The following is a 17,689-nucleotide window of genomic DNA, read 5'->3' as shown; positions in this document are numbered from 1 at the left end:
AAAGCATAAGGAAAAAATTATTCAACTGTCCATTTCAAAAAATAAGAATCTTGAGTGATGACATATAAAGTTATCAGGTTACTGACAGATTAGAAAAAAGTTATTTGCAATGTGAAACCATAAGAGGTTAATACTTAGCTATACAAAATACCCCAAGTAAATATCTAGGATATATTGGGTTGGCCAAAAAGTTCGTTTGGGTTTTTCTATAAGATCTTACACACTGGTCTGCCAGGCACACATGGCTGACACTTCCTCTGCGTTTAGAATGTAAAGTCCAGTGGTTAGGTGGATCTAGAATGCCCACGACTGTGTCATGGCTCTTCCTCTTTGTGACATTTGGCAACCCCTCTGAACTTTAGTTGCTTCATCAGTACAATAACACAAATAATGAGGCTGGTCATAAAATTCACATAAGGATTAAATGAGATAATATAAAACAGAACAGCATCTGGCACATGATAAAAACTCAGTCGTGGCTGTTTTTGCATCTCTATTTCATTTTGATATTATGAGTCCAATAACTGTTACTTTCCCGCATATCATATTTCAAAATTAGTATGGTAACGCTTCTGGGTTATTAATCAGGCAATTAATTTTTTCTTTAATTAATAATCAGAAAAGGAAGTCATATGCCTTCCCTGAGACTGTGCTCTGGTGATGTATGAGGTGTGCCTCGTGGATTAACTATTAATCCCAGAGTGAAAACTGAATTCAGCGTTGTAGAGCTGGAAAGGATGTGGGAGACCATCTTGCTAGTCCCAGCCCTTTCGACACAGGAGGATGCAAAGACCTGGAGGAGGTAAGTACCATGCCCTGAGTTTGCACCGCAAGAACCATAGCACTTCTTCTGTGGTTTTGATTAATTAATTATGACTAGAAAAGATAATTAGGAAATCAAAGTGGTGATTAGGAAAGATTAATGTCACCAGCTGGCTTTGTCAAATGGGTGTGAACTGTCTACATGAATGATCTCACTTAATTAGAGACCTAGACCCAGAGGACTCATAGTTATTCCAAGTATGAACTTGCTGGACTTCCACTTGACTGTTGCTTTGTTTCAGTAGGTGGAGCCACTCTCCCTCATTAGAATAAAGTAAACAGATTTAACTCAATTATAAATAGAAAAAAAATATGTGCTCTCCGTCACTGAGAGTTGCACAGAGTGACGACTGCCTCGAAACCCTGGGTGCAGCGGTGAGCAGTGCTGGAGCATGAGTTCCAAGCCAAAATCCATAGGGATCATCGGAGCTCCTTTCTCAAAGGGCCAGGTGAGTAAAAACCCTGGCTTTGAAGAACCAGAATTTATGACAAAGTTTCGAGCTTCAAAATTACTAAGGTGTTAATGTCTAGTTAGTTAAATTCCCTGATACAACCTGACCTGAAATCTATTAAAGTCCTCTCACCATTTTGCATCATTGTATAATTATGGTCACAAATCCATTTATTCTTATGGCTCCTAATCTCAGCCACAGCTAATTTTATTTAAATCTGCTGAATTTTTCCTCATAATTTTTTAAGAGAAAATATTTTTATTTGTATGGAAATAGACTATTTCTGCATTGTAGATACTCATTTAGATTTCTGTGCTCTCGATGCTTTTGGTGTTACTGTGTATGTAGAAGGAGATAGAATTTTAAGAAAACACATTTGTTTAGTTATGTAATTAACACCTAGAAAAATTTCATAGACGGGCAGCAACCTTTAGAATTTAAAAATGTGGATAACCTAAACATTATTGATTTATCAACTTTGTGAGTGATTTATATTATTTTAGGGCTTTCATGATTCTATAAAATACTGATTTCATGGACTCGGTAGAGTCCCTTGTACACCTCTCTTTGAGGGAGGAAGAAAGAAAAACAAAAAAGGAAACCCACCTGCAAGTTGACCACATTGAAAGGACAAATGAATTTATCAAACTCCCAGATTCCAAAACATGCCAGCCACACGTAAATGTAGAGTCTTTTTTTTTTCTGCCCAGGCACACTCATTCTGGTAAATCTAATGAGATTACAGATATCTTCGATTCCTGTAAGTGTCTGTGCTAAAAGAGGGGGGATGGGGAAGTACAAAAACAAAAACAAACAGGATAGAGTGTGAATTGACACCTTCCCAGGCTGATTTTTTGTGGTTGTGGTTGTTTTAAATGGGGTTTCTCAGGTGTCTTAGAACTTTTTCTTTGCCCGTCTGAGCAATGTATTTCTTCTCTTAGTTTTGAACTCTTGCTTTGCTCTCTGGCTTTTTTATTACAAAACAAATTGGGACAGGTCGGAGGTTAGAGATGCAAACTGCATTTGGACTGTCAGTCAATACTGCTTCACTTTCCCTGGAAATCTTCCAAAGGTCTCTCCTGAAACACAGGGACATTTTGCTGACAAAGAAGTGTTTCTTTTAATGCTGGGGGTAATTGCAAAATCCACAATGTGCTCACCTATTCTTGGGACAGGTTCTAACAAAGATAGCCCTGAAATAACTGATAAAAAAAGAAGGAAGGAAAGAAGAGAGGAGGGAGGAAGGAAGGAAGGAAGGAAGGAAGGGAGGAAACGGCTTGAATATGCTCTGACCCCTGGACCTCAGCAGAAGGCCAAATACTGATAATAACAGCCACTCCAGGGGATAATATTTTGAAATATAGCCAGATGCATTTTCCATTCTCCATAATTTTTCCTTCCTGACTTCTACAGCTCTTCCTTATTAAAACATGGCCCGGGGCTTCCCTGGTGGCGCAGTGGTTGAGAGTCCGCCTGCCGATGCAGGGGACACGGGTTCGTGCCCCGGTCCGGGAAGATCCCACATGCCGCGGAGCGGCTGGGCCCGTGAGCCATGGCCGCTGAGCCTGAGCGTCCGGAGCCTGTGCTCCGCAACGGGAGAGGCCACAACAGTGAGAGGCCCGCGTACCGCAAAAAAAACAACGACGACAAAAAAAAAAAAACATGGCCCCATGAGAATGAAGCTTATTGTCTCGTGATAGTAAGGACTCAGAGAGAGATATTTTTCTACACTAAGCCATAGCATTGAAGGGAAAAAAATGGCCAACATATAAATTTCTGTCCTCACTTAAAGGAGGTAAAATTGGATAAATAGGCAAAAGAGAGGATTAAAGGGCTAGAAGGTTGAGTCTGAAAAAGGACTCCATTCCCTTGCAGGGCAGTGGTTAAGGGGAGGGGGTGGTGGCAAAGAATGAAGTAGGTATTGTATTGATTTTACTGTTGAGTTAACTAAGGCTCAGAGAGATTTGAGAACTTGCTCAAGGTCACACAGCTTCGACTGTGTAATTCCAGACAGGACTGTCTGATACCAGAGCCTGTGCTCCCGACCTGCACTGGTGCATCTTTAGATCTATAGCGGATCTTAGAGTTGCAGTCAGTTAGGGAATGGAGCCCAGCTTCAAAGTCAGTAGAGCTAACAAAGAACAATGAGAAAAGACCAATCATTAGAAGCAGTTTGAATCAGACAAAAAAAAAAAAAAAAAAAAGCTAAAAAGTGTCCCTCTGTGAAATTGATCGACTGTGATATTGTAATAAATATACAGCTGGGCCTCCATATCTGCGGGTTCTGTATCTGGAATATCTTTATGTCATTTTATGTAAGGGACTTGAGCATCCGTGCAGGGGGCAGGGGGTAGGGGGAGTAGGGGTGGGGGGATGGGGAGGTGGTGGGGTAGGGTGGGTGTCCTGGAACCAATCCTCTACAGATACTGAGGGAGGACTTTTGTATCAACTAAGGGGTGTATAAGATTTGTTGTGGTTTTTTTTTTTTTATAAATCTTAAAGTTCAGAATGGTGTTATTTTTATTTTTATTTTTATTTTTTTGGCGGTAGGCAGGCCTCTCACTGTTGTGACCTCTCCCGTTGCGGAGCACAGTCGCTGGACGTGCAGGCTCAGCGGCCATGGCTCACGGGCCCAGCCGCTCCACGGCACGTGGGATCTTCCCGGACCGGGGCATGAACCCGTGTCCCCTGCATCGGCAGGCGGACTCTCAACCATTCGCCACCAGGGAAGCCCCAGAATGGTGTTATTTTTAAAATTTTTATTGAAATATAGTTGATTTATAATGTTGTGTTAGTTTTGAGTGTACAGCAAAGTGATTCAGTTTTATATATGAACGTAAATTTTAAATTCTTTTCCATTATAGGTTATTACAAGATGTTGAGTATAGTTTTCTATGCTATACAGTAGGTGCTTGTTGGTTATCTATTTTATATATAGTAGTGTGTATATTTTAATCCCGAACTCCTAATTTATCCCCTCCTCCGTCTCCCCTTTGGTAATCATAAGTTTGTTTTGTATGTCTGTGAGTCTATTTCTGTTTTGTAAATAAGTTCACTTGTAAGGGGTGTATGAGATTTGTTCTAAAGTTTGAAAGGGAGAGGGAAAAAGGGCAGGGAGTTTTATCAAATTGACAATTTTTGAGCATCTACTAAGTGTCAGCTCCGTACTACAAAATACAGTGCTGGAAGTGTAGAAAAAATTGGACTGAAATCTAATAATGGAGAAAAGACAAAACAAACACAAAACCAAGGCAAAATCTGAGCCAAGCAGCACGCTGTTGGAGTTTAAAGAAGGAGAAATTGTATCTACTTGAGAGGGGGTGGGAGTCATACAAAAAAGGAGTGGAGTGAAGGAGCAAATGTGTCCATCTGAGCGTGGGGCGTCCCTGGCTGCCAGGGACAGGAATTTGACATGGAGGATTTGCCCAGCAGCCAGGGCAAGTCATCCGGTAATTTGAGTTGGGAAGAAATATCTACTTAGTTTGGTGCCGCAGCACAATCCTGGGGATAGATCCACCTGTCTTTTGGCACACCTTCTCCCCTGGGAACACAAAGTAACCTCCTGTATTGAAAAGGCTTGTTGGAAATTAGAATCAGAGAGACACATGCAAGAACCGGTTCTTTAGATGGCTAATCTGCCAGGAAGCTGGAGAAGATTTACAGCCAGGAGGAAGCGTGTTAGCTTCCCTGATGTAAAATGAGCAAAGGTAGAATTGTGCCAACTGTGCTTAACCAGGTCAAAATACCTGAAATACCGGGTTAGTTTTGTGGTTTCGGCTCCCGGGTGATGATTTTCCCTGCTGCCTGCTTTCTCCCCAAGAGCCCTAACTTACCACCGTGAGGACCTGCAAGTAGGTCTTTCTCATGCCACGCTCTTTTTTTTTTTCTTCCTTATGTTTTTACTCAAGCTGTTCCCCTGGTTTGCAAAGTTTCTCTATCACCCTATCTGTTTTCCTGAACACCTACTCACGTTGCAGAACTCAGCAGAAATATCAGCCTACTCCACGCAGACTTCTCTGACACACTCTGCTCCTGGCAGAGTTAGGATCATCCTGTTTTTGTGGTTATGAATCTTGTATCCGCGTTGAAGCAAGTCTCTAAGCACTGTAATTGGGATTAAATATCCAAATCCCCTATTAGCTTGTTAGTTACTCAAAGACAGAAGCCTTCTCCTTTTAATCACTGTATCTCCATCTCTCAGAGTGCTTTTGCACAAAATATGTGTTCACTGTGCTGGTAACGCGGTGCGATGGAGAAGAGGAGATGCAAGTTTTGGAATCTAAAGAATGCGGATGTGAACTAAGGCTCTCCCACTTGTTAGGAAAGTTAGGAAACCTTTCTGATTCTGGATCTTCATATTTGACATAGGGGTAATTCAATCTACCTTGCTGTGATGATTAAATGAGATCATGTAAATTCCTGACTCTGTAGGTATTCAAAAATTGATACTCTTCAATTGATTAATGAAAAGGGTTCCTATTGTGGGCATCAGATGGTCATGATAATGTCTGAATTACTCTATTTTTTAATTGTTCAGCCACGAGGTGGGGTGGAAGAAGGCCCTACAGTATTGAGGAAGGCTGGTCTGCTTGAGAAACTTAAAGAACTAGGTAATTTGAAAAAATTAATTACTTTTTATTGAAGTATAGTTAATGTACAATATTATATGTTACATATATGTACAATATAATACTTCACATTTTTAAAGGTTATACTCCATTTACAGTTATTATAAAATGTTGGCTTATATTTCCTGTGTTGTACAATATATCCTTGTAGCTTATTTTGTACATAGTAGTTTGTACCTCTTAATCCCTTACCCCTATATTGCCCCTCCCCACTGGTAACCACTAGTTTGAGCAGGGTAATTTTTAACTTGAAAGATCAGCCTGATTTTCTTCTCACTCTGAAGGAAGGACCGGGCTCCTGCTAAAAGAGAGTGTGTCTGGAGTGACATTTATACTACAGAATTGCAGCATTGGCTATAACCTTAGAAGTACAGCCCATAAAAAAAGCAGTGATGGGGAGCATGCTCAGTCAATACTGTTGGATGAATATCCTCACTCAGATCTTTTGTCTTTCCAGCCAGACTCTTGCATAAGAGAATGTGTGTGTGCAAGAACTGGGGGTGGGTGGTAGGCGAGTCAGAGGAATTGAAAATGAAAAGCCAGGGGCAGCAAGAAGTACACTACTAGCAAGAGGACCCCTATTTGTGAAAGGAAAGAAAATAAAACAGTAATATAATAACAATAATAGTACCTAGTGTTTGCATGGTGTGTATATGTGTACACATATACATACATGTATACGAGCATGCAAATGCAGAGTGATATAATTTTAAAAGTATGGGCTAAAGTCAAGGTCATCTTTATATTTAGAACTCTGATGAAGTGTTGGGGAGGATATGGAGCAGCTCGAACCCTCGTGTATTTCTGGCGGGAATGCATAATGATACAGCCACTTTGGAAAGCACTTCAGCAGTTTCTTAAATAAACATACATTTACCTCTCGACCCAGCAAATCTTCTCCTAGATAGTTACCCAAGAGATGTCAAAACATATACTATAAACACTACTACCCGAATGTTTGTAGCAGTATTATTTATAAAAGCCAAGAAATGGAAACGAAATGCCTATTAACCGGTGAATGGATAAACAAAAAGTGGTACATCCATACTACGGGATAGTACTCAACAGTAAAAAGGAACAGACTGCTGACATAGGCAAGAACATGGATGAATGGCAAAGATGTCATGCTGAGTGAAAGAAGCCAGACACAAAAGACTACCAACTGTGTGAAATTTTAGAAAAGACCAAAGCATAACAGGACAAAGATCAGTAGTTGCCTGAGGGTGGGGCAGGGATTGACCATAAAGGGGCACTAGGGAATTTAGGGGGTGATGAAAATATTCTAAATCTTGATTATGGTGATGGTTGCAAGACTGTAGATATTTCTAAGACTGGTTGACCTGTACGTTTAAAGTGAGTGAATTTTAGTGAATAACAATTATACCTCATAAAGCAAAAAAAAAAAAAAAAAAAAAAAAAAAAAAAAGACCCCAAGAGAGAACAGAAGGCTTGGGGAAATGGACTAGACTAGTCCCTCTGTTAACAAGCATAATTTGGTCATATTTTATATCAGGTTGAATCTCTTGAAGGTGTTAGTGAATCATGGATACACATGGACATTTAATGACTACAGCGTACAATGACTGGTTAGTTCAGAACACTGTACTTATATCACATGAAGTTCTGTACATTGAAGCCTAAACAGGGCCTTTTAGGGAGTGACCTAGGTCCTTAGAAACTTTGGGCTAGCTGCAATTTCTTTTTTAAAGAAGTATAATAATAGAGCTTTTATTTCCTGACCTCACAAAAGCTTTAAGGCTCGTTGCTAATCATACGTTCTTATTTAATTCAGACCGTCCCACTATGAGGCAGGTACAATGGACAGAGCAGGGAGCTGAGCTGCTTCAGCTGGTGACAGATTGGACTGAAACCATGGGCTGTTAATATAGTGTGAGAAAATTTAGAAAATATTGGTGTATTTTCTTCTGGGCATAAATATATATGTATACATATTCTTTTAAAAACAATTTCTTCATTACATATACAAAACACGCTTATTGTAGTAAAGTAGACGGCACAAAAACCGAGACAGAGACCAAGACAGTGATGCCACCCATTAAGAGCAAACCAGCTTATCACTGTTACCCTTTCGTGTCTAGCCTAACTGGCTCGATTCAAGCATTATCGATATTTGCAGAGAATCCAGTATACAGCAGGCACAGGTGTACAGCAAGGGTGGGATGATGCTGTCAGGCAACAGTGGACAAGGTTTTTTACCTTCACAAGTTTTTACAGCCATTCCAGACTTTTTTTTTTTTTTTTTGCAAATACACCTATTTGGTAAAATTGGAATCATCCTACAGGCTGTTTTGTAATCTCTTTTTTTACTTAGTAACCTGAAACTTTTAATTTTAATTATAGAGTGTGATGTGAAAGATTATGGGGCCCTGACCTTTGCTGATGTCCCTAATGACAGTCCCTTTCAAATCGTGAAGAATCCAAGGTCTGTGGGAAAAGCAAGTGAACAGCTGGCTGATGTGGTGGCAGAAATCAAGAGGAACGGAAGGACCAGTCTTGTACTGGGCGGAGACCACAGGTCTTTTTTAATGATTTTCTCTATGGAAGTCTGGCACAAATACTGTAAAGGAAGTATCACCAAAACCATGAGAAGAGAGAAAATAAGGGAGAGCATTGATCAATATTTTATACCAAATTATCTGTCTTTTTTCTTTTAATTTTATTGGTTACTACTTTATTTTGGAAATATAAATTTAGCTCTGTTTGAAGGCTTGCATTATCTGTGTAACAGCAGAAAATACATGACATGTGAATGGATTTAGGCAAAATATTCAGGCTTACATTTCTAAATAAATGAGCACTGAGGAAATTCATAGTCAGTTTACTGTGCTTGATTACTGATAATAGAAACAACTCATTTAGGTCAACAACTAAAGCATGCGTTTTCCCATTATAAAAGTTAATAATTGTAAAAATTTTGAAATACACACACATATATAAAAGGGAAAAAACAATGGCAGTTGTAATTCTCTAACAACCGTTTCTACTGGAATTTTGAAAATCTGGCATACTTCCTTCCTGCCATAATTTTTTCCTTGTGTCTGATTTTAACAATTGTGTATTATCCTGTTTTGTTCTTAATCTACACTACAAATTTCCTTAGGGTACTTCATGATATATACAAGCATAATTGTTTATTGTTGCTTAATTTTTCATCAAGGTATGATATCACTATATATATCCATATTTTCAGATATTCAGATTATTTTCAAATTTTCACCACTATAAATAATGTGGCAAAGATAATTTTTGCGTGCAAGTCTTTCCATGTTTACTCTCAAGGTCCCACAATATGTCATCAGAAGAAGTATAATTAGATAAAGAGTACAAACATTACAATAGCTCTTGATGCAAGAGTCAGTTACCTCATCCCCCTCCGTTTTCTCCCCTAAAGCCAAAGAGTTACCAGGGCTTCTGTGACAAAACTGCCATTGAGAAACTGGAGCTCACTTTCTTTTCTAAGTGGAAAAATTTGTAAGTGGAAATTTTAAGAGTGGCAAATGGCCAAAGGAAAAGACACCTGTAGGGAAAGACAAACATCAAGCTGAATCAATACCTGAACATCAAGAAACGACTGCTTCCACTTTGAGAATCTGAAAGTTCACGATTCTCTGGAGGATTCCTGAACATTCACAAGTGGGAGAATGCAAGCACCACATGGCAAATCCTGATCTTTTAACTTTTGTGTAAGATATTACTTAGCGTTTTCATTCCGGCAAGTTTTCTGGAGCTTGGAATGTTTGAGATGAACTTTGAGGGTTCTGGATCTGGCTAAGAGCGGGTCCTTAAATACGTAGCAGGAGACTAGAAAGTTCCAGCAGAGGATCTGAGTGAGTGAGCTCCCAGGATACACTGGCTGAAGTGGCTGTAAGGACTTCCGAGTGATGCTCCCCAATTGTAAAAGAATTGGATTTTAAGAAAAATGGAAGGACTCTGTCATAATTCACTTGGGAGAATTAGTATTTACCAAGAGAGATAAGAGTACAGAAAACGAGCCTGATTTAACCCTGAGAGTTGAGTGGTGTCTCATGCTAAAAAATTTCTTGTGTGGCTACTGTCTTTTCACAGTTAATTTTTAGTTAAACTATAATTTGCAATTTTATTAGAAGGTGGTTTTGAAAAAAATTACAAATTTATTAGTAATGCCATTGAAGTGAATAAATATAACTTGTTAGTAAATATTAAGTATAAGCTATACTTTCTCTATTGTTATCATTGTTTAATTGGCATCTCCAGTTTAAAACCTCTCAGAAATATTAGCCACTTTGACTTAAAGGAAAATCAGGTGGGGATGTTGCATTTATGATATGATGTACGTAATGATACTGCAAACCTGATGTCCATACAAACTTCTTTTCCTCTCAAGTTTGGCAATTGGCAGCATCTCTGGCCATGCCAGGGTCCACCCAGATCTCTGTGTCATTTGGGTGGATGCTCACACCGACATCAACACTCCACTGACAACCACAACTGGGAACTTACATGGACAACCTGTATCTTTCCTCCTGAAGGAACTAAAGGGAAAGGTAAACAGCTGGTTGGTATTTTGTTACAAAAGAATTATCTTTAGCAGAAGTTCAGGAGGCGGAAGGGAAGTAAGAACCCCTGGGCCATCTTCTTGATTAACTTCTCAAACTTTTTTTCTGGGCAGCCAATAAGCAATGGGTGGGCGGATAGAGGTGGTGAGGCTCTGTACCTCTACCTTACTTGACAGTTTGCAAACTGACTTCGTATGTAGCTTCCCTTCTGATTCTTAAACTACCCTTTTTAGTAGGTGGGGCAGAGAGGAATCCTCTATAAACAAGTTAACAGAGGTTCAGAGGTTAACAGACATACCAGATGTGCAGCAAGGACCAGAACTGGTCTCCTGGCACCTCCTCCTTCTACTACAAACCCCATAGCCTCTCATTCTTACCAAGCGTCCCCTCCACATCATAGGGCCTTTTCAAACATGGAGTTTTAAAATGAGGATTATGGTGGTTTATTATTTAACATCTTTACTGTGAGAAACATATATCTAAACCACAAGAGGAAGAACTACCTCCTCCTTGGAAACTTCTTTTCTAAAAGACGTTAAGATGAAATTGCAGAATGAGATTTAACATTGTAGTTCATAATTTTATTGATATGCTGTAGCATATCAATAAAACAATTTTTATTGATTCAACCGTAGCAAATTGGCCGTTGTGATGATACTTGGGGATCAAAACCTCCTTCATGTTAAATGTCGGCAGCAGTGTTTTCCGCACAGATGACCAAAGTGACAGGCTTGCAAAATGCATAGCCAGCTCATGGGAAGAGCCAAGCTTGGCTCCAGGCCATCTGAAGACACGGTCAAACCAAAGGTCTGATCGAAAATTTCCCTTAGCCACTCTCAACCACCCTCTGGATTAAGTCTTTACTGAGAAAGAGAAGAAAAGAAGGAAGCTATGAAAGTAATGGAAGCACACTGATTTCTTTACAGAAGAGTTCCAGGAGAGCAGGGCAGAGTGGAAATGGGGCGCAGGGCAGGTAAACGCTGACAAGTGATTCAGGTTAGGTGTGGGCCACAGGGTGAAGCTGGGTAAGGCCAAAGCAAACAAGGGTAGCACAGGCGGGCCGGAACTTCTTCATTTTGTATTATATTTTAATGATTTCCCTGAGATTTATGTTCTAAACCAGACACACGCAATCTAACAAGTGTCCTTAACTTTCAATGTAAGATTTGCTCAAGAGAAGCATATATAACCCAATGGAACCATTGCAATTCTAGATTCCCGATGTCCCAGGATTCTCCTGGGTGACTCCCTGCCTATCTGCCAAAGATATTGTGTATATTGGCCTGAGAGACGTGGACCCTGGGGAACAGTAAGTTTATTCCTTGATGTGACTTATCTTCCTTTTTGTCCTTTCTCTTGCTAGGTGTGCTGGTCGAGCCGATGAGAAAAAATTATTTTCAGCACCAAGTCTATATATCTATATCTACACATATTTATATGTATACACGTACATACACATACGTGTATGTATTCAGGTGATTTTTACGTTGACTTGCTATTTAGAAATATATTGATATATACATACAGTTCACCAAACTTAATATTTTTTTTAATCTCACCACACTGATCTTTTCTTTAAAAGGAAACAAGAGGGCATAGGGTCAGTCTCCTTATAAATTGTAGATTAATATATATCCTCTTTCATAGCTACATTTTGAAAATTCTGGGAATTAAATACTTTTCAATGACTGAAGTGGATAAACTGGGAATTGGCAAGGTGATGGAAGAAGCATTCAGCTATCTACTAGGAAGGTATGATACTTTGTGTGTGTGTATGTGTTTGTATGTGTGTAACATAAATATTATGAAAAGGACTTGCTACTGACACTGGTCAGTGTAAGTTATTAATAAAGCAAGGAAGTACAATCATGGAACTTCACTGGGTTGTTACTTTTTATAAAGTAAGAACTGTATTTTTCTACGAAATATTAAACCACCAATTTTAAACTGAATTCCTTTCCCACCTCTTAAAAGAAAGAAAAGGCCAATTCATTTGAGCTTTGATGTTGATGGACTGGACCCGTCTTTCACACCAGCTACTGGCACACCAGTCCAGGGAGGTCTGTCTTACAGAGAAGGTCTCTACATCACAGAAGAAATTTACAAAACAGGTATGTAAAAATCTGAGTGAATAAAGAAGGAAGTGTACACCCGGCCAATATATATTGATACCTCCCAAATCTGAAGATGGAGCCCCAACAGACACTTCCTAAATGTCCACTGCATGATGCAATGACTGAAATGTTTTCAGTTATTACACCTCTTTCTATTCCCAGATAATATTTCAAGTCAGTCTGTACTAAATTAAAAATGTCAACTGTTTAATAAATTACATTATTTCCATTTGTTGTTGTAGGGCTACTGTCAGGATTAGATATAATGGAAGTGAATCCATCTCTGGGGAAGACACCAGAAGAAGTAACTCGGACAGTGAACACAGCAGTAGCAATAACCTTGGCTTGCTTTGGAGCTGCTCGGGAGGGTAACCATAAGCCTACTGATTACCTTAACCCGCCTAAGTAAACATGGAAGCGTCATATAAAAATCTCACAGTTAATGACATAATTAGCAAATCGACTAGTTTAAACTTCTAGTTATCCTCCCAAAGGTTTGGTCTTTCAGAAAAATGTTTTGCCTTGGTAAAAGTTAGTACAATTAGTATAAACTGTATCAATTCCCTCTTGGCATGAAATTCAAGATATGGAAATGCTAACTTTTGTGAAATTAAAAAGCTTATATTCCCATTTTGGCAAAAGCCTTATCGTTAGAGAAATACACATTCATTTCCAAATAAAAATATGCTGGCATTAAAAATAAACACCTATATCAGCCCCCGTACATAGACTGGAACTCTTGATTTCAGGAGATAAAGCTACCCAACCTGAAAAGGGACCATATTTCCATGTTGTTCAAAGCTGTAATCCCTAGAAACTTCTTTTCTCTTTATCTGTCTCTTTGTAAGATTCTGTCAGTCACTGCTACACAGGTTTCTAAATACATGCAAAACACACACACACACAGGTGAGAGTGTCAACCTGGAAAAGCAACTGATTTATTTTTAAAAACAGAGATTAAAGAATCACCACTTAAGGATGATTTTATTAAGCTTATGCATTTCTAGCTATGTTCTTTTCTTTTTTTTTTTAAAGAAGATGTTGGGGGTAGGAGTTTAGTAATTTATTTATTTATTTTTGCTGTGTTGGGTCTTCGTTTCTGTGCGAGGGCTTTCTCTAGTTGTGGCAAGCGGGGGCCACTCTTCATCGCGGTGTGCGGGCCTCTCACTATCGCGGCCTCTCGTTGTGGAGCACGGGCTCCAGACGCACAGGCTCAGTAGTTGTGGCTCACGGGCCTAGTTGTTCCGCGGCATGTGGGATCCTCCCAGACCAGGGCTCGAACCCGTGTCCCCTGCATTAGCAGGCAGTTTCTCAACCACTGCGCCACTAGGGAAGCCCTAGCTATGTTATTTTCTTACATGACTTCCAACTCATTTCATATAGTAAGTTCAAGTCCATGGCAAAGGCAAAAACTTGCCAATCTACACTAGAAATATTAGCCCATTTACTTGGAAATCTATGATAAAAAATTTAAGCCATTTAAAAAAGAATATGAACCTATTTGCTCCAGTAATGCAATGAAACCTAGAGTCCTTTACTTGACAAAAATCTCTTATCCCAGATACACCAGAAGAGATTTATGTATAAAAGGATTTGTAATAACTATTTTACATGTGTGGTGCCTTTAAAACAGTGTATTTGAAGACTGAATAAGTCATTAATACTAAAAAATAAAAACAATGGTCAAGATAGGAAAGATTGAGAGTGCCTAGTAAAAGTCATTTAATCAGATATGTCCCCATTCCTAGGTAGCTCTAGTACATTGTTGTGGATATGAACAACATGTAGCTTACTTTATCTCTTAGAGACAAAAACATAGGGAGATGGGAGTTGGAAGTCAACAGATTCACCATTTGAATCAGAATAAAACAATCTGAACATCACTGCCTCTACTCCACCACTATGTAGCACGATCATGTTCAGATTTAATAGACTGAAGTCCGTTTTCACCACAGCACACCCTGACTTCACTGAGTCACTGGTAGAGACACTGGCACCTGATTAGACTGAGGTGCTGGAGACCCACTATTGATGGCTTGTGGAGGCACTGCAGCCGGTTCCATCTTGCTAATGTGAGTGATGAATCGAAGACGAAGTTTTAAAGCTGGTTTTAAATTACAGATAATCTTCTCTACCTAAAAAATGAAAACACATTAGAAAGTATTTTAACCAGAGAACTTCAATTTCCAACCTTTAAAGAAGCAATTTACACATATCCTGAGACAATAAACTAGGGAGTGGAACAGGTGGATGAGATGTTTCTCTGAATGTTTTGTGTTTTAACAAAAGCAGATAAAACTTTCTCTCTTACATGAGAAAAAACATGTGTTGTCCCTCACACACACATTATATATATATGTATATATGTGCATGTGCGTCTATCTATCTATGCATACACTTACAAAAACATACTCATTTACCTAGCTAGCCAGTCGTCCCACTGACGATAGCTAGTAGAGTTTACACTGGGAATTCTACATACCCACCAAGGGGATCATCCTTTTAAGATACCGTCTTCACGTAAGGTATCACATAAGGGAAGCATAAAGCACGATTATATGTCGAAGTTCTCTGAATAACTTACGTTCATAACATTTATCTATAAAGCGAACTTTCTGGTTTTGATTTACACTTGAAATTCAAACTAAATAATATAAGATCTACTCTTACTTAAAAAACTTTAAAGAAATAAATACATCAAGCAGTTCCAGAGCTTTCTTAGCTTTACTCAGATGTTTTTGGATCTTATTAGGAAAGATCAGCCCATTGATAATGCTTCCTTTTTGTATTCCCCTTGTGTCAAAGTTCCTTAGGCCCAAATATAGGGAATATGCTAACGAGAACATTTCTGACTTGGTTCCCACGTGACCATCCTGCTGAGGCATGAAGGAGGCGACACCCTCCCCACCCCATGTCGCCAGCTCCAAGGAACGAATCCCTCAGACTAGGAGTCATATGTTTACGTCTATCAATTTATGTTCCCCTCCCATTTTAGAGAGAAATAACATTGAATTATGGAGGGGAGGTCACTTAATTCCACCTATCTGCCCTCTCTCCACCCTTCTAAAACAGCTGAGATCCTGGTTCCCACAGACAGGAAACTCAGTTATGATTTAAGGAGGACCCTTCCACTTTGAGACAGCTCTCCCAGGGAATGGCTCTTTATATGCTGAGTTACAACGTGCCTCCCTTTAACTTCACCAGTTTGAATACCTTTTAAAGTGACACAGAACAAATTTAATACCTATTCCAAATGGCAACGCCCAAACAGTAAGAATACAATGAATTCCCCAGGACTTTAAAAATTCAAGTTAAGCACCCCCAGTTCCTTCAAACACCCTTCATTAGTTATTCTCCTGACCCTCCCGGTTTTAGTCTTCTTGTCATGCTGCGATTTGTCTCACATCCTCACAGTGTACCCTAATCACTGTGGGGAAAACTAGGCCCTGCTTCACTTATGACACAAGGCCTCTCTGATCTTTTCAGTAACCATACCGTACTGTTTCTTCCTAATGAGTTTACTGTTAATAAACCCCCAGGTCTTTTTCAGATGTTTTGCTGCAAATATCAAGGGGAAAAGTGTGAGAAATTATAATAGGTATTTACTTTAACATTATGTCCAGAGTAATATGCCACATAGCCTAAAAAGGTCTATTAACCTTGTCCCCTTAAAAGAAAAAAATTAACCAAAAACCCCACTCACCCAAACAAAAAAGTCTATCCGCCATATATTTAAGTTTTCTAAACTAAATGTCATTAAAAAATAATTAAAGTGAACTTACTTGCTCTTTTACACTGTCACCAGTAAACATGTACTTCATATGATACAGGAAGTCACAGATGGGATCCATGTAGTTTAAGTGGGTGCTACACTGGTCTACGTTCAGCAACATGTCATAAAATGCCACACCAATCTATTTAACAAATAATATAAAATTATTTAAATGGTAAGAAAATGGTTCAATAATTCAGCTTGATGCAGCTAGACTCCATTACAAGACTAGCACAGAGGATAACATGTTTGTTGAGGAACTGTCACTATCAGACAGACCTCTGCACATGGGTGATATGATACTGCCTGCATTTATAATGGAATCCAGAGTGCTACAAACTGCCTCCTAATAGAGCTTACATGGAACTTCTCTTTCTAATAGTATTCACTTAAACTTAAGAGCTAGACAATCCCTTTTCTAGAAACGACCTCTCAATTGCTGGGATATCTGCAACCTCAGGGAGCCTTTATACTGGACCTTCTTAGTTCCATTTGGTGGCTCATACTTTAAGGGTCTACCCCTGGCTCATTTTCTTTTATCTATACTCTTGTTATAGGTGATTGACTTCAACCATTCCCATCATTTTAATGAATTCCTCTGTACTACAGAGAATGTTCTCAAATGCACTTCTCCGTCCTTAACTTTCTTCTCAACCTTGATGACAGATATTTTCCCCTGCATCTCCAGTTCAACACATCACACATCAAACTCGTTTATAGGCATACTAAGTTATGGGGACACTAAGGCCTCAAAAATTGCTCTTAGATCCCACTAAAATGGTTTTCCTACTAATGGTAATGATATGCAGTTTGAAAAACCCTGGGAAAGAAATCTTCATATATCTTTTAGAACTTAATCTTATCACGGAAAACCCAGATTTTATTCTACCTCTATCATACATCGAGTTCTCTCTTGCTGAAATCTTTGTAAAAATGGTCCCACGAGATGGTACACATAAAGCAACTGGAACTCAGTCTTCACTATAGGAAGAAGTACTTCAGTGAGAAACCTAAAATTTAAAAATAAAAATTTATTGTTACTTGAAATCAGTTGAATTGTTTGAACTTTGTTAATACAGCCTACCCGAGTATTTGCAAAATTTGTAATCTTCTTAAAAAAGTTTCCTTTAATTTTGGTAACATTTTAAATTAATCTCACATCTCTCACTGGCTCTTATTTTCATTTGATTATTGAAATAAATTACTTCAGATTTAGAAGTCATTCCTAATAGTAAAATTACTGAATGACAGAATGAGAATTATTTGAAATAAAAAGAGAATGACAAACCTAATATAAAGGCCATTCTCAAGAAACATGAATCTAATTAATACCAATTATACAGTC

The 17,689-nt window shown here is 38.8% G+C and overlaps 2 protein-coding genes across 5 annotated transcripts in view; one reads left to right on the top strand and one right to left on the bottom strand.

Annotated features, from left to right (window-relative positions):
• The first annotated feature begins 1,128 nt into the window (after window positions 1–1,128).
• On the top strand, window positions 1,129–13,296 carry ARG1 (arginase 1). Its single transcript, XM_067702079.1, has 8 exons — window positions 1,129–1,271; window positions 5,812–5,884; window positions 8,264–8,438; window positions 10,287–10,446; window positions 11,673–11,767; window positions 12,106–12,210; window positions 12,433–12,569; window positions 12,815–13,296. The coding sequence occupies exons 1-8, from the start codon at window positions 1,215–1,217 to the stop codon at window positions 12,979–12,981; spliced, it is 969 nt and encodes a 322-aa protein (XP_067558180.1). The 5' UTR covers window positions 1,129–1,214; the 3' UTR covers window positions 12,982–13,296.
• A 184-nt stretch (window positions 13,297–13,480) lies between these two features.
• MED23 (mediator complex subunit 23) overlaps window positions 13,481–17,689 on the bottom strand; it is a 42,843-nt gene continuing 38,634 nt past the window's right edge. For 3 of the 4 annotated variants that reach the window (XM_067702075.1, XM_067702077.1, XM_067702076.1), the window contains 3 exons: window positions 17,234–17,354; window positions 16,355–16,486; window positions 13,481–14,707 (listed from right to left, as the gene is read on the bottom strand). In XM_067702075.1, coding sequence (XP_067558176.1) covers window positions 14,540–14,707; window positions 16,355–16,486; window positions 17,234–17,354 — 421 coding nt within the window. In that variant the 3' untranslated portion in view covers window positions 13,481–14,539. The remainder of the gene's footprint in view (window positions 14,708–16,354; window positions 16,487–17,233; window positions 17,355–17,689) is intronic. The other variant, XR_010933684.1, reaches the window with a different exon arrangement.

Source organism: Pseudorca crassidens, chromosome 13 (genome assembly GCF_039906515.1).
Source record: "Pseudorca crassidens isolate mPseCra1 chromosome 13, mPseCra1.hap1, whole genome shotgun sequence".
Lineage (NCBI taxonomy): Eukaryota > Metazoa > Chordata > Mammalia > Artiodactyla > Delphinidae > Pseudorca > Pseudorca crassidens.
This window is presented reverse-complemented; position numbering and strand designations above follow the sequence as displayed.